General features: G+C 39.1%; 1 protein-coding gene and 1 long non-coding RNA gene across 3 annotated transcripts in view; one reads left to right on the top strand and one right to left on the bottom strand.

Moving 5' to 3' along the window:
• The window catches only part of SLC44A3 (solute carrier family 44 member 3), a 47,368-nt gene extending 22,455 nt beyond the window's left edge, over positions 1-24,913 (bottom strand). Inside the window, exons 1-9 of the mRNA XM_007426729.3 lie at positions 24,789-24,913; positions 21,297-21,404; positions 19,983-20,125; positions 19,435-19,571; positions 17,071-17,164; positions 14,867-15,036; positions 12,807-12,896; positions 7,301-7,425; positions 3,356-3,542 (exon numbers count right to left, since the gene is read on the bottom strand). Of these exons, the coding sequence (XP_007426791.1) occupies positions 3,356-3,542; positions 7,301-7,425; positions 12,807-12,896; positions 14,867-15,036; positions 17,071-17,164; positions 19,435-19,571; positions 19,983-20,125; positions 21,297-21,404; positions 24,789-24,815 (1,081 nt within the window). The 5' untranslated portion in view covers positions 24,816-24,913. The remainder of the gene's footprint in view (positions 1-3,355; positions 3,543-7,300; positions 7,426-12,806; positions 12,897-14,866; positions 15,037-17,070; positions 17,165-19,434; positions 19,572-19,982; positions 20,126-21,296; positions 21,405-24,788) is intronic.
• Positions 24,914-25,099: 186 nt separating this feature from the next.
• LOC148214145 (uncharacterized) overlaps positions 25,100-26,123 on the top strand; it is a 42,129-nt gene continuing 41,105 nt past the window's right edge. For both annotated transcript variants that reach the window (XR_015798545.1, XR_015798544.1), the window contains exon 1: positions 25,100-25,205. This is a non-coding gene — a long non-coding RNA (uncharacterized LOC148214145). The remainder of the gene's footprint in view (positions 25,206-26,123) is intronic.

Raw genomic sequence — 26,123 nt, 5'->3', positions numbered from 1 at the left:
TAATGTCACGCCATTGAGCATTTCAGAACTCGCACTTCAAGCAATGGTTTGGCTTAGACTCTAACTCATATAAGGAGAAGCAAGTCAGATCCATTAGGTCTGTGGCACTGAGATTCCTGAAACCTAAATCAGCATCATAATTAGGTTTGGATTGGATCAGAGCAAGATCCCTGGAAGACAAGACTCACCACACACCACTAAATGTCTAGCACTGTGGATCAAAGGCCAAAATTTTCCAGGAGGATGGCATCTGCCAGGTGTAAGCATGGAGGTGGATTTCACTGTAACATGGAAAATACATCTCCATGCTATTTGACTGATCACCCTGATTTCATTATTTATCTTAATAATTTACAGAGCACAAAATATTTTATAATGCTTCAGAAGTCAAATAATTTTCCTCATGGCTTTTACTCTTACAGAATTGGCTTGTCATTTAAATTTGTATTTAAATTCTAGCATCAATAGCGCCAGACAGGAAGATACGTTCCTTTTGGAACGGGACCAACTGCAGCGTGTAAAACTAACCAGCAGGAATACATCTAGCTCTGTCTCATGACAGTGTAATTTTAACAGAGGAAGCTGGGGAAAAATATTGACATCTCATATAGCAGAAACAATACTAATGGGCATATCTGTTGATTCAACTGCAATGTTTTGATAACAGAAGGCCTCACTGTGACTTTACCCCTCAATGCTTTTCTGTATGGAAGGGTTTGGGAATATGCATCAGCTGAATAGTTTTTCAATTACTTTTTCATTCTAAAGTTTTGCAAATAGAAGCAAAATTAAATAAGAATGGCTTCCTTCTCACTAAAGAGGCAACTAATTCTTTTATATTTTAGCACCTATTTTTGCATTGTACTTTGCAATCAGTATATTCAAATAATTCATTCAGACAAATGGAATAATTGATCACTAAACAACAAAAAGTATCTTGACTCTGTTTGGAAAGAAAGTGTGAATCTGTGGAGTCCTTGGGGTTCACTGACCTTCTGAAGATGTTATCTAGCCGGGTAACAAGACGTCTGCAAGAAAATAACCAAGCTCAGAGAACCCCAAGGACTGCACAGTTCAACTCTGAGCTACATATATTCTCTTCTAAATATGTATCTGCTTGCAACAACTGACTGTTAAATTCTGCATTCACATTGTGTTGGCATACAATTGTATGCATATTCATCCTTATCATAGGTGTGATCTAAGGACTTCTCGTCCTCTCCTTTATTTCCACAGCAGAAACAAAACAGTGCCTTAGCAGGTATATTAAATCACACAATTAACATTATTAAGCTTTCTTATTGCAAGAAATACTATACATTCTGAAGAAGTATGGATTCACCAACTTTGCCTTCTTGACTCAAGATCATAACCACCCAAGCCTCTTTAAATGCAACTAAGAGAATACATACATACATACATATACAGATGAAACTCGAAAAATTAGAATATCGTGCAAATGTTCATTTATGTCAGTATGGCAACTCAAAAGGTGAAACCAATATATGAGATAGACACATTACATGCAAAGCGAGATATGTCAAGCCTTACTTTGGTATAATTGTGATGATTATGGCGTACAGCTTATGAAAACCCCAAATTCACAATCTCAGAAAATTAGAATAGTGTGAAAAGGTTCAATATTCTAGGCTCAAAGTGTCCCACTCTAATCAGCTAATGAATCCATAACACCTGCAAAGGGTTCCTGACCCTTTAAATGGTCTCTAGGCTGGTTCAGCAGGAATCACAAGCATGGGAAAGACTGCTGACCTGACAGTTGTGCAGAAAACCATCATTGACACCCTCCATAAGGAGGGAAAGCCCCAAAAGGTAATTGGAAAAGAGGTTGGATGTTCCCAAAGTGCTGTATCAAAGCACATCAATAGAAGGTTACGTGGAAGGGAAAAGTGTGGAAGAAAAAGGTGCACAAGCAGCAGGGATGACCGCAGCCTGGAGAGGATTGTCAGGAAAAGGCCATTCAAAAGTGTTGGGGACTTTCACAAGGAGTGGACTGAGGCTGGGGTTAGTGCATCAAGAGCCACCACACACAGACGGATCCTGGACATGGGCTTCAAATGTCGTATTCCTCTTGTCAAGCCGCTCCTGAACAACAAACAACGTCAGAAGCGTCTTACCTGGGCTACAGAAAAAAAGAACTGGTCTGTTGCCCAGTGGTCCAAAGTCCTCTTTTCTGATGAGAGCAACTTTTGCATCTCATTTGGGAACCAAGGACCCAGAGTCTGGAGGAAGAATGGAGAGGCACACAATGCATGATGCTTGAAGTCCAGTGTGAAGTTTCCACAGTCTGTGTTGATTTGGGGAGCCATGTCATCTGCTGGTGTTGGTCCACTGTGCTTCATTAAGTCCAGGGTCAACGCAGCCGTCTACCAGGAGATTTTGGAGCACTTCATGCTTCCTTCCGCAGACGAGCTTTATGGGGATGCTGACTTCATTTTCCAGCAGGACTTGGCACCTGCCCACGCTGCCAAAAGTACCAAAACCTGGTTCAGTGACCATGGGATTACTGTGCTTGATTGGCCAGCAAACTCGCCTGACCTGAACCCCATAGAGAATCTATGGGGCATTGCCAAGAGAAAGATGAGGGACATGAGACCGAACAATGCAGCGGAGCTGAAGGCTACTATTAAAGCATCCTGGTCTTCCATAACACCTCAGCAGTGCCACAGGCTGATAGCATCCGTGCCATGCCATATTGCAGCAGTCATTGCTGAAAAAGGGGCCCAAACTAAGTACTGAGTACATATGCATGCTTATACTTTGCAGAGGTCCGATATTGTTCTATTTCCAATCCTTGTGTTGTTGATGTCATGTAATATTCTAATTTTCTGAGATTGTGAATTTGGGGTTTTCATAAGGTGTACGCCATAATCATCACAGTTATACCAAAGTAAGGCTTGACACATCTCGCTTTGCATGTAATGCGTCTATCTCATATATTGCTTTCATCTTTTGAGTTGCCTTACTGACATAAATGAACATTTGCACGATATTCTAATTTTTCGAGTTTCACCTGTATATATTTGGAAATGCTGTTTTTATCTTGAGATCAAATAAGAGATCAAAAGAAGTAAATATGCATAGCCAACTTAAAATTTAAAAATTTAAAAAATTTAAAAATGACAACTTAAGCCAATATCTATAATAATCAGATAACACCACTTTAGGGTCTAGCTTGACTGGTTCTACATCTGTAATAATGTATTTTGCAATTCAAGGAAACAAAATAACACACACACGCACAAGCATGCACACCTCCAGATAATCTGAATAACTTTTGACCCTCAGGAAAAAGAAATATTTATGTAGCAAAGAGGATCTACTTAACATTACTGACCTGCAGTTCCTAAGCTAAGTAGCACTGCCACCCAGTACACCCAGAATGAAATAAGTATTAGAAAAGTCCAAACAGGCTGAAAGTACAGAAAAGGGGCATTGCCAATTATTTTATTGGCAGCTTGAAAGAGCTGTATAATCAACTGAATCTTCTTCCTTAATAACACTATCAGGAAAATTAGGATCACCTATGAAAAGAAAAACAATGCATTAGAATGTTGAATGAGAAACAGTCTTTTGCTTGATTTTAGGTACTGTATTTAGTTTTTAATTTGTACACTGAGTAATTTTGAGATGGGTAGTCTTACAAATCTACATTATAAATAAGCCAACACACAGAGTAAGATTTCAATACCGTATCACAATTTTGCACCACACTTCTGCCCAAGGAAATGTGCAGAAAATACACTATGAAAACCATAGATCCTACACAGAAAAAGCTGAAATATAAATTCAACAAATGAATAAACTTTTTTAAAGTTTTCTTATTGATTTGAATATGAACAGCTATAATTATCCTGCAAGAAGATGCAACAACATAAAGAGACCAGTCATATTTATGAATAAAATCAAATAAGATGCAACTTGTTTGATCTGTTACTCCTTGTACACTGAAAGATCTCTGTCTTAACAGTACAATGCTAAAAGTGTTGTTTAAAAATGTATATTCAAATTACATTTTTATGTATTTTATTGTAATACAGAGGTCTTCCTCAGTATATCTGCTGCCCCCTTGTGCTAGCAACTAGGCATAGTGGCTCATGAGACACACACATTGTTACTGACTCGAGGGCCACAAATTCATATTAATTGAATCTGATAATGGACCACAAAAGCTTAATATACATTGGTATAATCTACAGGTGCAGCAATTCTATGCTTTCTCTCTCTGCTACAGCCTAAATAAGTTCTATTCCACTGTAACCTGATATTAACTGGTAGAATCTATCAAGTAGTTTAACTGTCGAGTCCCTGGAGTTCTCTGAGCTTGGCTGTTTTCTTGCAGATGTTTCATTACCTGACTAGGTAACATCTTCAGTGCTAGAAGGGAGTGGGGTTTGCTCTCTGTTTATATATAGTTGCTTGCCCTGTCAGTGTTGGAGGGGGTGCTGTTTTTCTCCTTGGTACAGTAGTTCTTTGATTAGGCTGTGGTTTACTGTTTGTCCAAGTTGGTAGTTCCTTGATTAGTGTAATTTTTACTGCTTGTTTGTCTGGTGTTAATGCTGGTGTTAATCCCTGTTTATCTGGGTGTTGATTGCTGGTGAGGTGTTCTAGTCTTTTTGTTTCCTTTTTTAACTTTTTATCGTCTCTTTTGAAAGGTATGTAAAGTTTATCTCTATGTGCCTGTTGATGGCTGACTTGTTTGAATACCAAGCTTCTAGGAATTCCCTAGTGTTTTTGGATTTAGCTTGGTTAAAAGGCTGACAGTTTCCCAGCTGAAACTATGGTTAAGTCTGTCCATATGTTGTGAGATTTATGAGTGTTCATTGTGTCTTCTGATTGCTAGTTGTTGTTCATGGATGCACTCTGCTAGTCTTCTGCTTGTCTGTCCTACATAGTGGCTATTACAGCCCTTACACTATTGTGTAGATGACACCTGTTTTTCCTTCTTGGGTTACTGGGTCTTTGGGTTTACTTAAGATGTTTTGGAGGGCTTTAGTTGGTTTGTGTGCTATGGTGATACAATGTGGTTATAACAGTCTGTTGTTTCTGAGATGTTTCTGATATACGGCAGTGTTATCCTTTTCACAGCTTGTGTTGGTTGTGTTGTAGAGGGTTGAGTGGTCACTTTTTGATAAAGTTGCGTGGATATCCATTTGGTTGGAAGATGTTGTATAGGTGGTCTGTTTCCTTTTTCTGCTGTTCTGGGTTGCTGCAATGCGTTTGTGCTCATCTGAATAATGTTCCTATGCAGCTGCTCTTGTGGGAAGTCGGTAATGGAGCACTTGGTTAGTTTCGGTGGTTTTTCAATAGACTTGTGTTTCCAATTTGCTGACATTTCATCTACTGATGTGGATATCCAGGAATGGTAGTGTGTTGTTTTCTTCTTCCCTTGTGAATTTTATTCCTTTGAAGATACTGTTGATTGTTTCATGTGTCTTCTCTAGTTGTTCCTTATGACAAAGGTATCATATACATTCCGGATCCATACTTTTGGTTGTATGTGTGGGAGTGCTATAGTTTCTAGACATTGCATTACAATCTCTGCTATGAGTCCTGAGAGTGGTGATCCCATGGATGTTCCTTTGATTTGTTGGTATATTTGTCCATCAAACTGAAAATGGATAGTGAGGCAGAGGTTGGTGGGGTCTATGATTCTGGGTATTTCAATCTTGGTGTATTTGGTTAGATCAGGTGTGTTGTGTAGTACTGTGCCATGGATTCTTTTGTTAGTTCTGGGTCTATGGATGTAAAGAATGCTGTGCATTGAATGAAACCATAATTTCATCTTCATCTCTTTTTAGGTCTTTGATTTTCTGGAGGCACTGTAGTTTGATTTAAACATTTAGTACATTCTTAGCCCTATGCATACAATGTTTGAGACATCTTATATAGTGTATTTTAAATCAAATTCCATTACCAACCAACTGGATCTTCTAACTGTCTTCACAAAAGGTTCCAAATTATAGATTAGGTTCAAAGCAAATAAGCTGCATCCAAGTACCTGAAATCTGACTTATTTGGCTATGACTGATGCTATTACTTTTCATTTATCAGTGCTCTGATGCCCTTAAATAAAATCTCACTAACAACTTGTATAAATCATAAGAAAGGTCTAGTGAAAAACAAAGGTTTCAACCAAATATCATTTGAAAAGTTTCAGACTGATGTACACAAGACATATTTGTGACTTAGAACAGCAACACCTTATGTGGATCAGGTATTCACAGCAGGATCCAGGGGAACAGGGCAGCCACCATCTCTCCTAGCATTCACTGGTGACCAACAGCCAGAAGAAAGGTGGTGCACATTTGTATGCCATCATGGTTCAATAATGGCCATTATCAAGGAAAGATAATTCACCTGGTACAAATGCTGAGTGTACGTGTACGTTCAACTGCACTGCCACTGGCTTTTACACTATCTCATGTAAACCTGCCAGAAGCAATTTTAATTACATCTGCCAGAAGATATTAAAAATAGGAAATTAACTGAAGGCTTTCAGTTTAGCAAGTACTTCTTATCCTAAGTCCCATCTTATCCTATACAGTGGTACCTCAGGATACGAACTTAATCCGTTCCGTGACTCTGGGCGTATCCCGAGTTGGTCGTAACCCGAAGGAAATTTCCCCATAGGGTTCAATGTAAATCCGGTTAATCCGTTCCGCCCTCTGAATTTGGTCGCACCCTGAGGCAAATTTCCCCATAGGGTTCAATGTAAATCCGGTTAATCCGTTCCGCCCTCCGCCCGAATTTGGTCGCAACCCGAGGCAATTTCCCATAAGGTTCAATGTAATTACCGTTAATCCGTTCTGGCGTCCATGGACCACACGGAAAGCGGCCGGGCGCGGCGTGGTGCGGCGCGAAAATGGCCGGGTGCAGCGCGGCGCGGCGTGAAAACGGCCCGGCCCGGCGCGAAAACGGCCCGGTGCGGCGCGGCGCGAAAACGGCGCGGCGCGGTGCGGCGCGAAAACAGCCCGGCGCGGCGCGAAAACGGCCACGGACCACACGGCAGGGCCGGAAAAACAGCCGCGGACCACGTGGCACGGGCGGAAAAATGGCCGTGGACCACGTGGCACGGGCAGAAAATGGCCGCGGACCACGTGGCACGGGCGGAAAATGGCTCGTACCCCGAGGCGGAGTTCGCAAACCGAGGTAAAATTTTGGGGCCAGAGCTGGTCGTAACCCGAAAAATTCGCAAGCAGAGGCGTTCGTATCCCGAGGTATCACTGTACTCAATAAATTATCCATAGAATATTAATGACAACATGCAAGAATGCCTTACCGTAGCAACTGTAGATATAACAGAAAATCCAAATAATAATTTCATATTTTCCTTTTCAGTTTCTAATTCTATGCTGGGCTCACTGCTGTAGTTGTAATAAAGCCACCACATAATACCTGAGACAACTAAAACAAATACAGAAATCAAGCACTGTTTATTTAATTTGAAAGACAAGCAGCAGCACTGGCATATTAAGCTTATCATCAAGTATCTACCCAGCATGATCTATCATTCAACTGCGGTTCCAAACAGATTAAAAAATTAGGTTAGCACAAAAATGTTAACACAAGACTAAAATTCTACTCGTTTTCAGTTTTGAGGAAAAGTAATGTTGATGCATGTCACCTTCTACTCCAACTACCTGCTATGGATGTTTGACTGCAATTGGGTTCTTTGGTTATGAATGCATTAGTACACATGGGTCTGTAACTGTTTAGAGAATCTTCTAAGGAGAACCTCAGGAAATTTTTAAAGCTGAAGGGGAGGAGAAATCTGGCTGCCCCCACTGTACGTATGAATGAACTTCACACTTTCCCCATCAGAGAAACACTGGAAACGCAGATGCTCTCAACTGTAGACATAAGCATCCTGAAATGGAAAGGAGAGTTGATTCTGTGAATGTGCAGATGTTCACTGGAATAATGCCAGTTACAGATCACTCTTAAGTAGCAGAAAAATTGTTGGGAAGATGGTAGGAAGAACCACCAACTGATTTAAATGGAAATCCAACGCAACTTTTGAGAGGAAGCTTTGGACAGAGAACCACTTCCTCTCGTTGGACTGTGAGAAGGAAATTATACATGAGCAACTGAATGTCTGCCATTGTTAAATATTCAAAAGGCTTCTGGGATAGAGTGGAAAACAAAGGTGTTCATTGGAGAAGGTACAAGGAAACAAATGACAACTTATGCAGTGTTTACAGCAAACTGCCAGGACACCCAAATGATACATATACAATGACATCATCGCGCAAATGACATGACTTAATATTTGTGTCAATTATCAGAATACAAATATGTAATGATGGCATTTGTGTGATGGCATCATTGCATCCATATCACTTTTGCATCACTGTGATTTGCTGAAGATGTATGGCAGTAAGTACCACTGAGAAGTTCCAGGCCAGACCTGGAGACCAAACTGAAAAGAGATTACAGAAGCTCTTTCAAAACTTCATGAACAGAACACTGAATAGAACATTGAACCAATTTATGAGGTGAAAGTTGATGGAGATTGGAGTTAAGTATGCTCTTAGAAAGAAGAAAAGGCCATTTCCTGACTCTTTAACAGAAATCAGAATGCTAGATCCAATGTGAAAGTGGTCAGAGCCCTCTCATGAGTAGGTATGAAAGTGGGAAACAGCCCACTTCTGCCAATGTAAGTATGGAAAGTAAAAAAGCAGTTGTTAGCACTTCCTGGACTAGGCTGGGTAACAAATCTCCCAATGAGGCTGTAAAAGATTCTCATTTTAAGTAACATTATTGTAATCATCTACATGCACTCCATGATATTATCTGATGTATTACTGAATAGCACTTCTTGTCCAGTTGTACATTTCTTGGTAGAAGAACCACACACAGTGATTGTTTCACACTGTGCTTTACATTTTGCAGTATTCCTTTGTTGCTGGGTAATTGGCTAGTTTTTGTCAAAAACATGACAGTGAAGTTTTTTCATCACCAGGTAGGCAAAAAAAAAAAAAAAATGCAACTTTGTCCCATGGAAAGCAATTATACCAACCTAAAGTATCAGATCCAAAAGGACAATACAACTATTGAATAGAACCCGTAGAATCCACTATATCCAATTTGTAGCCCTTTCTATCACCAAGAGTGAAATTAGTGCCTTGTCAAGATTTGCCCTGGGAGGCTGATACAACCAGGGAGTTGAAAAGAAGCTGGTACCCACCCTCTCAAATCTTGTGTAGAGATTCAAGGCATTTAGTCCCTGGGGACATTGGGCCATATTATAGTACTTGGAATATGAGACTGTCCGTTAGCTAAGGTGTTTGATGAATATCTACGCCTAGTGTAAATGCCCAACATAGGGCTTGTTATCTTCTGTATGCAAAGATCTGGACTGATCACTAACCACTGAGTCCAGAAACAAGTCAGAAAGTTTTGAGCAGATGCTATGTTTGTTAGACTACAAGCTGCAGTGGAAGGGAATTAAGCTGTAAGCAAGGCTTTCTCCCAGAGAAGGGCCTAGAGTCACAAACAACAATTTCTTTAAGCTGGCTTCATAAATTTATGACCCTGTCCACAGGAGTATTAACTTCATGGTTGCCTCCTAGATAAAGGAGGCAGAGTACATTTCTGTCTTTTGATAGAAGTTTGCTGCCATACCAAGAGCATTTATAGAATGGTGCCCTACAAGCCATATGCAAAGATGTGTAACATGGAGTCCTTGGGATTCTCTGATCTTGGTTGTTTTCTTGCAAATGTTTCATTACGCTTGCAAGAAAACAACCAAACTCAGAGAACCCCAAGGACTCGACAGTTCAACCCTGAATTACATATATTCTCTTCTATTGGTAAGACGTGTAATATTTCTGTCCTCTTCTCTTTAAAAAAAGTTAACAAGGACAGTGGCTTCTGGAGTTCTTTCCAACCTCCTTACCACCAGTGGCTGTTAGGATGTGTCTGTATTTTTTTCCTACCTAACAAAATGAAGAGTTGGGTAGGGTGTTTTCCCTTTTCCTCATGTTGTGTCTGAGCATTTGAGTGCATGTCTGCACTGGGAAGCACAGGGCAGGCAACACATGCTCCACTCTGGGAGGGGGACTTAGAATGGAGCAGTCATCAGCATTCAGAGCCACTGCTCTACTGCCTATTTCATAAAGATGCATTGGGGATTTTTTTTTCCTCCAGGCCCCAAGCTCAATCCAGCCAATTTTCTCACTCAACCTTTCTTGTTCTGGCTTCTCCTGCCATGCTAAATGTACATTCTACTTTTGGAGAATCATCATCCTGCTAATGGACAAATGGACTGAGAGACAGGCAGGTTCTTAAGCCCCTTTGCATAATTTCTTTCCAACACTCCATTGGGCAGGAAAAAAGAAAAGGGGCAAAGGAGGTAAATTAATGACAGAGAAAAGAAAGAAGACAAAAGGAGCTCAAACCTCAGTTAGGTTGTAGTGAAATGGGAGAAAATTCCAGTGATGCTAACTATGGAACACAAGTATTCCAGGTGGGGATTGTGGGCTTCCCATCTAAATTCTCCTCAGCCTTAGAAAGTTTGCAACATTATTTGTGCAGGTGCAACCCTTTATGGGCCATGCACTAAGCCCAGAGAATTAAGTTAATACACTTTCAAAATGTACACATTGGCTCAACAATATTTATACTGAACCTTATTATTCAGCATAAATGTTACTGATATTTAATGTATGGTTGTTAAACAAAATAACAATTGAGATGACTTTCAAGTCCAGTGTTTAAAGCAACAGGCATGGGCAGAAAAACACTGGAGCACTAAATTACAAAATAAAGTACAAAGTCATTCCTGAACAAAATGTCAAGAAAAAGAAGATACAGACTAGCAAGCTTAAAGCAAATAGCTGCATCAAATGATATTCCATAGACTACGGCAGTTGTCTGGAAATTGTATGTCAATATTGTAAATTGGAATAGCAAATAAATGACTGTAGTTTGTTAATAAGAAGCAAATCCTTGCAGAATCTGAAAACTGAGAATCAGAATCAGCAGAATCCAGAAATTTAATTCTAGGCTTTAAATTATGGTCAGAATAGAAAATAATGTGCATGTTCTTCTGTGCTATGCTTAACATACAAAACTGTGCTCTGATAAGATTTGAAAATATGTCACTGAAACAAATATGACTTGAAAGTCTAGTTTTGGAGATCCAAAAGATCCAATCTGAAATCTTTTAAATATTGCTTTGTGGAACCATCAAGCTTAACGTCAGAAAACACAAGGAAAACTGGCAATGTTCACCTGAGTTTCAGCAAAACCATTTCCCTCAGTTTCTTACAGTTCTTACTGCAATGTGTGTTAGGGTTAGGTAAGATTTCAGGCTCTTGGTAACACAGTATGTTTTTGGACCCTGGGAAAGCTGATATATTAGTTCACAATTTAGCAGTAAGGGAGAGGTTCAAATTTTTCCCCATTTTATTTCACAGAGTACTAAACAGGGTGATCTACCTTATGCTGTGAATTTCCTTGCATTACTTGAATAAAAGGCAGATGATCATTATTAGATTTTTCCTCAATCTCAACATTCTGGACAAGAATAAATGATAAAAAAGAGATCAGAATATAATCAGTGACTCTTTCTCCTTCCATAGATGCACAACTACACCTATCTATATGACTACCACAACAATTACCATTCCAAACTCAAGGTTGATATCTGAAAATCAATTCATAGCAATAGATATACACCTTTCACTTATCCAAATATACCTCTTAAGATTATATTCAAAACCATACGTACAGCTTTCCAAATATTGTATTTGATGGATTCATGGAGGCATTGAAATATTCTAGTAGTGCCATTAAGGTATGCAGAAAGAGGACGTTATAGTCACTTTACTTATCTCACCTGAGAAATTTCATCTGTAGGAGGGATGTAAACTTCAACACAGTATAAGATAGTACTTATTTGTCCATTTTAATAGGAGAATTTGAAATAAATTCTGTGTCTTTTGATGGAAGGGTCTGTACAAAAATGGAAGTTTTCTGGGGAATTGATATAGGTGTCATTCCTAAAACCTGAACATCCCAACAAGATTCCCATGAATATTAACTGATTGTGGACATCTGTCCTAGAATTGCTAAACTAGATACCTTTCCTGAAATTACCAGTTTTATTTCCAATAATTATCAATGCCTCTTTAGTTTTGCTTCTGTAAAATGGAGCAAACTAAATACATAGAAAAAAATAAAATAAATGGCTTGGTGTTTAGAACTTCATTCCACCTCTGCACTTCACTAATTGACTAGTTAACTTACTTTTCTTTCCACATCAACTGTTTGCCTTTTGGAATATGGATATGTTTTACTAGTCCTCTCCCTCTCCCCGAAAAACACTATTTCAAACATGTTCAAAAGAGCCAGGAATGCCTGATTAAACAATTAAGAAGGGAACAATAATTCTCTAAGATCTAATACAAAATTTTGTTATGCTTCTGAGTCCCTTTCAACTTCAATGTCAGAGACCTTAATATTCAAAGTACATGTTTGGCTACTAACCTATGAATCCTACTGAAGTTATTTCTAATTTGCTAGTAAACTGGGTGTCAGAAGAATCAGATTTTTTTTTCATTAAATCACTTTATTTATTAGTGATTTTTGAATGAAATATAGAAAGACCCATTAATGTTCAAAAAAAAAATTTTCTGCAGGCAGCTCTTTATACCATAAGACTTTTGATTTGAATAAAATTGAAAGGAAGTGAAAAGCCCTCACATTAATGTGCAACTGATATGATACTTTGGCATGAATGCCAGTTTTGCTAAATAGATATCAAAAGAATAAATACTTACATAATAATCCAAATATAAGTAGTGTAAGAAAAATATGAACCACAAGCATATTGATGAATCTGAAGGCTAACATCATTACGACAGAGAAAACTGCAATGAAAATAATGGAATAGATTATTTATTTTATCAAGCTAATTAAATGGATTACATGGAAGTTTTCTTTGTACCTAGAGGTGACAACTACATTTCTTGCCAATTTAATTGCCAAATATTAAAGGCCCCAAAAGCAGCTTATGTACATGTTGTCTTTAACAATAACTTCTATATATCTTCATATAGGTATTGTTGATTTGGTATACAAATTAATTCAATTTCCCTTCTAATTCAGTATTGTATTTTTATTTAGGTTCTACTACACTCATTATTGGTTACTTATATGTAAGGATACATGATCAACTTTTTCTTTCACTGTTCATTTCATTTTCACTGCATTTGTATTCAGAATTATTTTCTTTTGCTAAAAACTGAAATATTATTTTCAAGTATTATATATTAATCTTTCTCAATCAACAGAAAGTGTACGTAATAATCATTCATATATATGTGTGTGTATAAGAATCATATACGTATGTATGTACGTATTTACATTAGCAGATTATCAGTTGCTAAATTCTGAAAGTAAAGGACCTAATTTATAAAAAGGTCAGAATTCATGATATTTTAATAGTGATTAAACTACAGGTACTCCTTGCTTACTGACGGAAATTGGGACTGGAAACTCTGTTGCCAAGCAATGAGATCGTAAGGCGTGCTGTCACATGACTGCACCAACTTACAACAGCAGTTTCAGCAGTCCCACTTACCATTAGGCAAATCCCACATGGTCGCAGCATCCTACGGTCATGTGATCGCCATTTGTGACCTCCTGCCAGCTTCCTCATTGACTTTGCCCATCAGAAGCCAGCAGTGAAGGTAGCAAACAGTGATCACATGACCGCGGGATGCTACGATCGTCATAATTGCGAGTTATTTGGGTTGCCAAGCGCCCAAATCACAATCATGACCACAAGGACACTGCAATGGCTGCAACTACGAGGACCTATCATAAGTCCCCCTCTTTCAGCATCATCATAACTTCAAACAGTTACTGAACGAGTGGCCATTAGACAAGGACTACCTGTATTCACTTTTTTGAAAAGCAAAAATATTAAAAACACAACAACCAGTTCTTGGGAATATTCTTATTATTACCAGTGTAATCTTTCTTTACATTTCATTAGCCCCATTTATAGCTTTTGTTTTATTTTTAATTAATCTTATCAATAAATACTTTCTTACTTTATTTTGATACTCATACTAGGAAACAACTGAATAGGACTAGATGCTCACAAGCACTTTCTGCTATATTTCCTACTAATCTCTATGTTCAAAAAGCAAAGGTTAGAGGATACTCCTCAGCAAAATTCCACAGAGGCAAGGGCAGCTGTCACTGAAAGCAGAAATGTGTGCAAGGAAGCACTATAAGTTTATACCCGAATCTCATTTACTTTTCACTTCTGAATGTATGTTAGAGTGGATATTTTTGACTGGAAACTATCATGACATGTCATAAAAGTTGAAATCCTCCCCAGCAGCCATTTTATGAACAGGTATTGTAAAAATTCCATATGAGCTCCCATTCTTCCTTCTCCATTCCCTGTTTTCTGCAATATAACATTCAAAGAAATTTCTGGAGAATTCAAAAGCTTGCACACCTTTTTGTATCTATCTGATCAGTCTTAAAAAAACTGATTTTGGATAGATTTTGACTTTTTTTCCCCATTTGTGTAACATTAATATGGATATATTTTCTTTAGGAAAATTATTCTGTATCTTTTCTACATTTTAGTAAGAAGAAAATCCCCTATTACTCACTGAGATACATTAGTGATATGTAGAACAGAGAACTTTTAAGCTAAATTTATGATCAGAGATACTCTTCTTCATGGGTAACTCTGCCTTTATTTGTTTGAAGAATACTCATGACAGCAAAGTTGCATGTATCTTGTAATGCACTAATAATTTATTTTAAAGATAAATGTAATTAATTTTTATATGAAATAAATTGAGACTCAGCTTACCTAATGCAAGGATGCACAGTCCTGTTACTGTATCTCTTCCTGCCATAAGCCCACCCAGAACACGATGAAAGATGTCCACCTCATTTACCACATCTATCAATACAGATGCAAACTTGGAATAGCATTCAGTGTTCCGTGGAATACATCGATTAAACAGTGGAAAAGATAAACTGGATAATTAAAATATATATACAATAAATGTTAAAAAAGAGAACACACTGGAATGAACGTTTCAACTGCAATGTAGAGCTAGGGAAGGGCAGGGAGAACTACTATATAGACTGGATTACCCCAACTCTAGATGTTATTAGGACTGTAACTCACAGAATTCGTAGGTGGAATTCTAGATTTTCAGCAATCTGGATAATGTTTGGGAAAGGCTAATACATAAAACAGGGTTGTGCAGCGCTTAAGTTTTGAAAGCAAAAAGCAGCTTCAGTGAGAATGGTGACTGCACGTGCCACCTGCAACTTGCTAAGGAGGTGCAGAGCAGTTGTGCAATTGCAGAAAAAGACATGTCTGCTTTAGGAGCGCTATGTACATATCCTCCCCATCCTCCAAAGCAGCTTTTGCTTTTGAGTTCAAAGCACTACTTAGCCCGAAAAGATAATAATACATTTACTGTGTTATTTTAAGAAGGAAGCCTATCAGGAAAATATTTCTCCCTAAGTGATTTCAAGAACCCCTTCTAAGAATATTTTGGTTAGTACTGCACCAAAATGTACCCATCTTAACCCAGAGGCTTTTTTACCTCCAAGGAAGCTTTTTAATGGACACAGAAGCAATGTCATTTTGTCAGGGACAAGTCTTTTATGCAATATAACTGCTCTACCATACAGCTGTTGTTGATATGATAGGACAAAAGCACATAGCCTTTCAAGCTCATAAACTCTTGATTTTTGAGGCCATGCTGTAGGTGCCAAAGAAATACTCGCCTAGTCACAAAATATATGCCACAGTTCATGCACAGCTAGTCATATTTTGCCATTACAAAATAGGTGAAGATTCTCCTTAATCACTTCTAGCCTCCAAGATGACCCCTACCACCATCCAGCTTACCTGGAAGTAAACATGATTGTTAAACATTATTGGTTAAACAATCATGTTCTACTTACTCATGCAAGAGTATTTAGTTTAATTTAATTTAATGTAATGTAATTTAAGCAGCAGGGAGAGCTTGACTTAAAAATTGTTTTTTAAAATTATTTGCACACTAAAAAATCACACACCAAATAGGAATGGGAACACACGCAGTTGACTTGGCTGGCTTCTGTTGACTGAGCTGCTAAAAAGATAATTTAATTACAGGTAGTCCTCAACCTATGACCATTCAGTCAGTGACCATTCCAAGTTACAATGGCACTGAATGAATGGTGGTTACAACTGGTCCTTGTATGTCAAGCACCCCACAATCACGTGATTGCCATTTGCAACCTTCCATGCCAGCTTCCCAAGAAACTCAATGGAGAAGCTGGCAGGAAAGGTCGCAAGTCACTGGGTTAAGTCTCCCCCACCCGTGCACCCTCCCCAACCTGAGCACTCATGCCAGCCTCTAGCACACTGCCACACACCCTCCCCGACCTGCACAATGCCTCTCGCGCAACCCCTAGCACCCTCCCCAGCCTTCACGGCACCTTTTGCTTGCCCCCTTGCACCCTCCCCAACCCATGCAGTACTTCTCGCACATACCCGCGCACCCTCCCCAACCTGAGCAGCACCTCTCAGGCACCCCCTTGCACCTTTGCACATCCTCCCCGACCCATATGGTGCCTCTCATGCACCCTCCACCATACACACCCCACCCAGCAGCAGCCACTTACCTGCTTGGGGGCCTGGGACTTGCAACATCCTGCCCACTTCCCCATTGACTTAGACTGTGGGAAGCCTGAAGCTGCCTTGCCTAACGACTGTGGGATTCAGTTAACAACAGCAACCAGGACTGCAGGGATTGCTGTCACTAAGTGATGCAGTCACTCTTTACAACTGTATCACTTAGTGACAGAAATTCCAGTCCCAATTGCCATCATAAGTTGAGGACTACCTGTAGGGTCCTTGGAACAGACATAACGTTTAAAATATTCCTTCCCTGAAACTACTGAGTTTTGTTCTGAGAATGAGCAATTAATACCTTTTAATATAAAAGTAGTAAACTAAATGCAAAATATATTTCATTCTAGGTAAATAATACCCACAGTTGTTCCTACCTTGGTGGCACTGGTAGGGCAGGACAAAGTTCAGTGGCTTTGGATCTGTGTATACAACTGGTAGCATTCAAATTGTAAACACAAAGGCAAGATCCTACAAGAACAAACCCATAAAATATGTTCATAATTATGTGCATGCATGCACACGCGTACACACACACACACACACACAGAGTATTCAGAATTAATTTTACTGTTTTGCTTTGTTTTTTAGGAAACTGTAGATCATATTTCATAATTTCTTAAAGATTAAAATTACAGCAAAACTAAAATATAATTAAATGACATAGAAAAAGGGAGAAAGTAAAATCAATAAACCGGGCAAAATATCCATTTTATTACAAAGATCTATATATGTAAATTAATCATTTTAAAGCCCATGTTAAATTCTGGAAATTTTAGTAAGCAGTTGGTTCCGTAACTCTGACCATCTTCAAGAAACTATTCTTCAGTAGGGGTACAATAGTTAGGCTGCAAAAAGCCAGCCTATTACTAGACAGCAGTAAGAGTTAAGAGTTTTCAATATCTGTTTGCTCCCATTTAGTATGCATCTGGATTTTTGCAGCTCAATATGCCAAACTGTCTCTCCACCCTGACTCCTTAAAAGGCCCTCTTTCTAGGTATAAAATTTAACTTCAGAAAGTGGAAGCAATTATATATGACATTGGAGGAAGCATTCCTTTACATTAGAATTCATACCTGTAAATGTATTTTCTTTTTTTATTAAAGCCCTGCACTCTTTCCCTGGGAAACCACTGCAAAACACAATAATTGAATTCTGTTTGTTTGGGGCATATGAACTGAACTGAATGTGAATGGAGTATGTAAACTGAACACAGCTCAATCCTGATTATCTCTAGCTTTCAGTTATGTAATTTAGAAAATAATTTTGTTGTTGCTTTTGTTAACTACTGGGAGTTAGCAATTCTTGCTGAGCTATAGCCAACAATCAGAGATAAATCATAGATGCATTCTCATATTCTGCCCAACTCTGCTTTAAATCCCTGATTTCCCGGCTGTCAGGACCTTGGACTCAGCATTTTATCAAAATATAGGCCACCAGCCAATATAACTGATTACACTGATCTAAATATGCTTAGTAAGTTTGTATTAAATAGCAGGGGATTATTTATAAAGCCTCCCCTGCTGGTTGGGATTATGAAAGTTGAGCTCCAACACATATGGAGGATACCACATCTTGGAAAGTATGTGAAGAAATGGGGGAAGGGAGACAAGGGTATAATGGCATAAAATGGTTTCACTATATTACTGAAAATCCCCAATGCAATTTTAGAGTTTATCCCCTTTTATTCATTTTTTTTCTACTGCTACTTTCCTATTTGGCTTAGACTTTGCTTGGGCAAATCATCATGTTGTTGGATGGGTAATGACATTAAGGCTTCATACCAATATATGTTGGTACAATACCCTATAGAGAACCAGTTTGGTGTAATGGTCAAGACATCAGGCTGGCAACTGGGAGACCATGAATTCTAGTTCCACCTTAGGCATGAAGCCAGCTGGGTGACCTTGGGCCAGTCACTCTTTCTCAGTCCTAGGAAGCAGACAATGGCAACCCATCTCCAAAAACCCTTGCCAAGAAAATTGCAGGGATTTGTCCAGGCATTTGCCAGGATTCAAAAACTGACTCAAAGGCACAAAAAATTTAAAAAAGCAGTACCTTATAATTGTTCCATTTCAGAAGGAAGTTATTACATTTATTATGTTAACATTGAGACAAGATTCTCATACGTTCATATTCTTTTGAACTGTATTCTTAACTGTTCTTTGACAAATGATCTTGGACGAAGGAAATGGATTCTCTCCGCCCTACTTCTGCCCTACTTCTAGCTAAAAGACCCACTTTTTAGCACCGGAAAGACAAATATATGGCCCCAACTATTCAGCAGTCTGCAGATTTAGAAATAAATCACTTATCAAAGTAGATTAGTTATGGAAGATTATAATGAAATAGAAATACCACTGAAATTCTTATGTAGAACTTTTATATAGGTAGCTAAGCTTCCTAAGGACCTTTAATAGAACTGCAGTGATAGAGACTGGGATAAAAAACATCTTGTTTTACACAAATGCCGATGGTATCTGAACTGGTGACAATTAACCAGAAAAGGTATCCTTATAGATATCTGTCAAAACATATACTCTATAATGTATGATAGAAGGCAATAAAATAATGCTGAAGGGCAAAAATTAATTTCAGCCATGTGTATATGAAGTCGATCAAATCAAATTTATTCAAGCCTTTATTGATTAAGCAATGAGATTTTTATCAGACTTCAAAAGATAAATATATACACAAAACCATGCATATAAAGGTATGTATTCATGTATTTGGTCTCATACCATTGTTATTTGCAAATAGCTGAATATCTTCCAAAGAATTCAGTTGCTCCTGTGGACAGCTTGATACACATAATGCAGTTAAATTGATATTAAGGTTTTTTATTTCCAAACCACATGAATTCAAAAAGAACACAAATCTAAGGATGAGAGAGAAAATCTCTATTTAAGAATCAAATATCCACTTTACTTTACCAACAATTTTCACCTAGCTATTAAAAGCAGCAGAATTTTTAAACTGAAACCAAAAATGAAATTCTATCTCCTATGTTTCATACTGCATAATACTGCACTTTTATTCTGACCGATATATAGGATAAACTCTAAAATTTTATTAAACAGGAAAACAATTTTAAGGCTTAGAGGATTTCCAAATATACATGGATCTTAGCTAAATATTGCTATATCTAATTGTTGCTTTAGGATATTTATGCATTTTCTTAATGTAAAATACCTCTTAGCCACGCCAAATATGGATTTCTGATGGATCAAATTTCACTTCCAATATATGGAGGTAATGTTAAAATAGCATAAAATAATAACTCACTCACTTTTTGTTTCTCATATCTTGTCCTGACAAAGGTGCACCAACCACAGGAGTGTTCTTCTGACCACAAACATTTCCATAGCTATCATATCCAAATATAAGCCTTTCTGCAGCTCCAGCTGTTACAGCATAGCCTGTTATAAACATCTGAAAGGACATGCACACTACTTTATTCTTGGAATTCACATAAATCTGCCACACTATGTCATTCCTTCTAGTGAACATTACTGGTTATCTATTTCAATGCTTTACTTAAGTTAAGCATTGAAACAGATAACCAATAATGTTCACTCATTTACCATAAATAAATATACTTTATTTATGATTCCTTTATAAAGCAATGGCGTCAAGTGAAGCATTTATCAGAAACTGTAACAGAATGTTATATATGTATTTGGTGTATGCCTAACCTTCTGCTTTTTTTCAGGAAACATATGGTGCTTTTGCCAACTCAAGTCCACAAGCCACTGAGTGACCTCAGTAGCTAATAAGATCAGCTTAAAGAATCCCAGATCATCACAAACAGCAAACTTACTGGCAACTGGATTTTTCTCAACTATTCCTGAGAGTCAGTGATCATACTGAAAAACAGTTTAGCTTTATGTACTTGCTAGTGTTTACAATTCCATAGACTCTTTAGGTGAAGGGAGGAAAACAGAGTGGAAAGATGAGGAATTGTTCTGCTTACCATTATAGGAAGGTATGATAAAGTTAAAACATGTTCTCTCAGCTAATATGGAGAACTTTAAGATTTCAGGAAAGGCAAAGAATATTTACTGATACCCATAAAACCTCTCCTCCAGATAAAGAGAAATAAAATGTTCAAGATTAGTAACCAGCCCCAGTTTAAGGGAAAGTGATGAGCAGGGAGCCTTTTTTCCTTCCCCTACCTGAGCTTGCCCCAAACATGACCTTCTGATTATTCTAGCCTATAGAACCTGGGGGGGCGGAGAGGAACTCTTGCTAAATGCTGGATTAAACGTTCTAATACCAAATTTGATTTCCCTATATCTATATCCTTATATCTAGCAATATGGCAGTAAACTGGGTATATCTGCAGACAACACAGCTATTTTTCTCAGGAGAAACATTCAACTGTAGTAAAATACTGAAACACTTATGCCACTACACCTCAGTATAACATAACATATATACAGTTGCAAAACCAGTTTAAAATGATATTGTGAAATTTTGCTTCCAGAGAAACTGATATACTCAAAGATTAACAGCTGCAGTTGAATAAAGCAATATTATTCACTAAATTTCAATCACTTATCATTCTTTCCAATACATTTATTTCAACAGGAACTCTACTTACCAAACCTGCCCAAAAGAGGAAAAATATTATCAGCCAAAAGCTGTCTGTGCATTTCCTATGTATCAATGGTCGCCATTTTCTTGATTCAGGAAATCTATCTTCAGACACCTAGAATTTACAAATAATTGCATACATTTTAAAATGCATTAAACATTAAGAATGTTCAGATAGATAACGTATCGTTTTGTATGCCATACAATGGATAGATCTCTGTCATTCATCTTAGTTTAATATGCACAAAGCACATAAGCATCAGATTATAAACTTCAAAAGATTAATTTAGTAACATAGAAGGTTTCTGAATACCTAAAATCTGGAAACATACTGGTGGAATAGTTAGAAGAGATCAACAGAGATAAAAGGCATGGCCCTGTGATTCAGCTATTCACAGATCAAATAGAACATTTCACCACATACAGTTCCTCACAACGCATATAGCAACTGCCAGTGCCTTCGCCCTATGATGCAATGCTATTTTCTGACATGAAGAGGAAATGCAACAGGCCATATAGGTCTGGCAGGAATGGTGCCATCATAGGGTTTCTCTTTTGCAGTGTTTTCTCAATTTTTATAGGCATACCCATCTCAAACGGAAACCTGATTATTTCTGTTTCAGCATAGTATTGGTCCGAATATTTGTTCTGACCTCCACGTTACTGAAGAAAACCTAACAAGGTAAAATAATATCAAAGCTGTATGCTTTTATTCTCTAAAATACCTCTATTCTAAGGCAACCCACATGCACCGCGGATGTGCCCCCTCCCCAAGTTCTTGTTCGCACTAAATATAATTTCCAATTCAAATGGACAATATATTATACATATTGTATAATAATTCTTACACTATAGTATACTATAGTATGGTATACACTATATTTCTTTAATCTCATATGACCTAACAGAATTAGAGAGGAACAACAGTTGGATTATTAAAAACTGAGTAAGTGGACAAGATCTGCATTATGTTCAGCTATCCAATTGTATATATAGATCCAAGAGGCTGTAGATTTAAAAGATGCAGTCAGCTGGATTTCCAGTATCTCTTTTGAATGGCATTCTAAGGGACCTTCTTCAAAAAGTAGCAGGTGGTTACTCTGACTATGTAGAACCTTTACTTTGATTCCAAAACTGTGCTTTGGAAAACAAAGGAATATGTCTTTTCCTGTGTTTGCAACTATAGACAAACTCAAACTTTGCCTAGCCCTGGTGATTACTTTCATTATTCTGCAAACATATATTTATTAATTGTCCCCTTCCAGCCAAGGCTTTTTCGGGGTGCGTATATGCAATGGCAATCTCCCATTTTGATTACTAAAATGTACTGTACTTGGCAACATTTAAAATAGCTTGGAAATTATTGATAGTTAAAAACAAGGTGTACTATATTGACTACTAAATAATAGATTGGCCAATGTAATCCCATTATGCCAGTGTTTTGCCACCTACACTGACTGCAAACCATTTCTGAAACATTTAAGGATATTAACAAAGGAATTAATTTTAAATCCCTAAATGGACTGGAAGATTTACCGTGAAGGAGTATCTTCTCCAATAGTTACCCCTATATACTTTAAGATTTTCCTATAAGGTCCTCGTCTTTCCTGCCAATTGAGGCATGCTACATGGTTATAAGAGAAAATAACCTTCCACAGGAGCTCCTTTGAGTTTTATTTTGATTTGAGATGCTAAACTTTTGCTGCAGATTTTATCAATAATAATTTTAACAATTCATACAATGCATTCTGATTTGTTGTATGCCCTGAGAAGTGCTGTTTAGATGCATAATGCATATACAGTATAAATGACCCATGAACACTGTCTCTAACAATGTTTTTTGTTGTTGCTGCACCATAAGGCAGTGCTTCCCAAACTTTTTCCTTTATTACCCAAAACTACTTATCAGAAAGTCCTTTTTACCCAATGTAAGTAAAACACTAACTGCACAGAAAAACATATGGGTTCATGTGTCATTACCCAAAGAAAAATCACTTTTACCCAATTTTGGGTAATTTACCCAGGTTTGGGAAGCACTGCCATAAGGCTAAGCAAAACACCAAAAAGAGGTAGTCCATGCTGAGTAGGAGTATGAACGAAACACAACTGTTTATATTGCTCTTATGCAACCTATTCTGGCTGATTTCACATGCATGTACAGTATAAGCAAATATTTTGCTTTTCTCTCCTGCAAAGCAAAGTAGCTGTGCATGCATATGCATGCAGACACTTCTGGAAAGTGCTTCTAAAGCAGCCTTGCAAAACATGTGGCTGCTATAATGATTCAAAGAGATTTTACTTTTGTTGTTCATACTCTTGCATGTTGCAAAGCACCTCTTTCAAATGTTTGAACATCTTTATTGCATGGTTGCTTAATATGTGTTATTGAAACAAACAAAAAAACTACTCAGAGGATAGTATCCTCTAGGACTCAACTGACTCCACATCAAAAGAAAATTTGAATAAAATTACAGCAATTATATGGCACTTAACTGTTTTGACTAACATAAGATTTCGGGGCAAATTACTCTGTTTCCCAATTATGACCCTGAAGGGTTAGAAAAACCCAGGTTCAGTTTCCCCTTTAGTTATAAAATGACTGGGTGGTTAACTTGGGGCAGTCACTAACTCTCAGCACAACCAACTTTGGGGGGAAAACTGAATTAGAGAATGTGATTTCCAACTTCTTTAACTCCTGAAGGAAACATGGAATATACAATTACTGGATAAAGAAATAAGATACACGGGTCATAATCTGAATGGAACAGATGCATATTTATTACTAATGACATTATATTTATACCCTGCCTTTTTTTCCCAAAGAGAACAAGGCAGTGTACGTGGTACTCCTTCATTCTCCATGCTATCAGCACAACTTTGCCGAAGTGGTTAAGTCTGAGCATTAAGTCCAGCGTCATTCGGTGACTATCCCAGCTCAACGGAACCTAATCACATATCCACAGAGGTGCACGGAACCCAATCCTCCCGGTCGGGGCAGGGCAGGGCTCCTTATGAAAGAATCTCTGAAAAATGGTCGACCAGCCTTTGCTTATAGCGCCCACTGAGATAAGGAGAAGTTCGCTTTTCTTAACATTCCAACACTTCTCTCAACCTGCAAACCAATTCGGTTGTCCCTTCCTGCCCCGCTACAAACGCACAAGAGAAAAACTCGCCGCGGAAAAAGGCTTCGTTACGGTGGAAGACAGAGCTCCGCTTCATGCACCTGTCGGGTTGGGAGGCAACGCAGCGCCCCTTCGCCTGCAGCGCCGCCTCCGCGCGTAACTTTGGGGGAGGAAAACGCACCTCCCCACCCACCCCCCGCGTCGTTAGTGTCGTCCCGAGCTGCTGCCAGGCGGCCCGAAGCTGACTTTTCCTCTCCCCCTGGACTCTGGGGGTCAAAACGTTTCCCCCAGAACGGTGAGAGGGTGGCCACCCCATCTCGCTATCCCCTTGTGCTCATCGCCGACCCCTCACGAAGGTCCCGCCGTGCGGCTCTTACCGAGTACTCGCCTCTGTAGCACGCCATGCTGCTCCCTTCCCGCCTCCGCCGCTTTCGGTGCTGGGGCAGTTTGGGCGGCTCCTTCCTGCTTCGCCAGCCCGGGGAAGCGAGGCCGTGAGGGCCGGGCCGTGCTGCAGCTGGGCGCGGACGACGGGTCTAGCAAGCGACTCCCAGCCTCTGGCTCGCTCGCTCCCCTCCCGGTCCGCAAACCGACGCTTGAGGGTTGAAGCGCCGCCCTGCGCAATCGCCGCGCGCCTTTGCGCCCGAGTCTCTGCGCGCCTTGCCTTTGTATTCCTTTCTGGGAAGAATGTTCTGGCTGCGGGTGTAGAATTTCTCCCGGGAGTGAGCAGAGTTTCAGGAACTCCGCGCGCAAGAGAGGCGCGCGCACGGAGCCAACTTCTTGGGGAAGGACCAAAGGTAACGCGTTTCCCATTCTCGTGTGGCTCGACCTGACGCGTCTTTCGTCGGCAAGCAAAATCTTTTGACGTGGAAGATGTCCAGCTGCGGTGTGCGTGTGATGGCGGCACCTGAGCATGGTGTGGTGAATTTTTACCCCTCTCGTGTGCAAGCGACAAAAAAATAAAATGCCCACCCAGTTAGTAAAGAAAATCCACTCATATCTTAGTATGAGATGGATCTTGAGCTTCCATATTCAATCTGTTCTTGGATTTTGGACTTCCCATCTGGCCGCTCCCAGAGGGTTAGATTAGGCAATTATATCGCCTCAGCTCTTACTCTCAACACTGGTTCACCACAGGGCTGCGTGTTGAGTCCCTTACTTTACACTCTTTATACATATGACTGTACCCCCACTCACTTCAGCAATATTATCATTAAATTTGCAGATGATACAACAGTGGTGGGGCTTATCTCCAAAGGAGTTGAGTCTGCCTACCGGGATGAGGTGGACCTGCTGCTTTCGTGGTGCGGAGATAATAATTTGGCTCTTAATATCAATAAGACCAAGGAGCTTATAGTGGACTAGGAATAGATTAGATGTCCAGCCCCTGGTTATCAGTGGAGACCGAGTGGAGCAGGTGGCCAGTTTTAAGTTTCTGGGTGTTACCATAAAGGAGGACCTGACCTGGGGCGCTCATATTGCAGCCTTGGTTAAGAGGGCCCAGCAGAGATTATACTACCTGAGACTTCTCAGGAAACAACAACTGAATGAAAAACTGCTGGTGACCTTCTACCGCTGTACTATAGAGAGCGTTTTAACCTACTGCACCTGGGCATGGTTTGCTAACTGCACAGTGGCAGATAGGAAAGCACTCCAGAGGGTTACCACCACTGCCCAGAGGATCATTGGTTGCCCTCTCCCCTCTTTGGAAGAAC

The sequence above is a fragment of the Python bivittatus genome, unplaced genomic scaffold (genome assembly GCF_059951505.1).
Source record: "Python bivittatus isolate LINGU-HERP-01145 unplaced genomic scaffold, Pbiv_v1 ctg000700_np1212, whole genome shotgun sequence".
NCBI classification, from domain to species: Eukaryota; Metazoa; Chordata; class Lepidosauria; order Squamata; family Pythonidae; genus Python; species Python bivittatus.
This window is presented reverse-complemented; position numbering and strand designations above follow the sequence as displayed.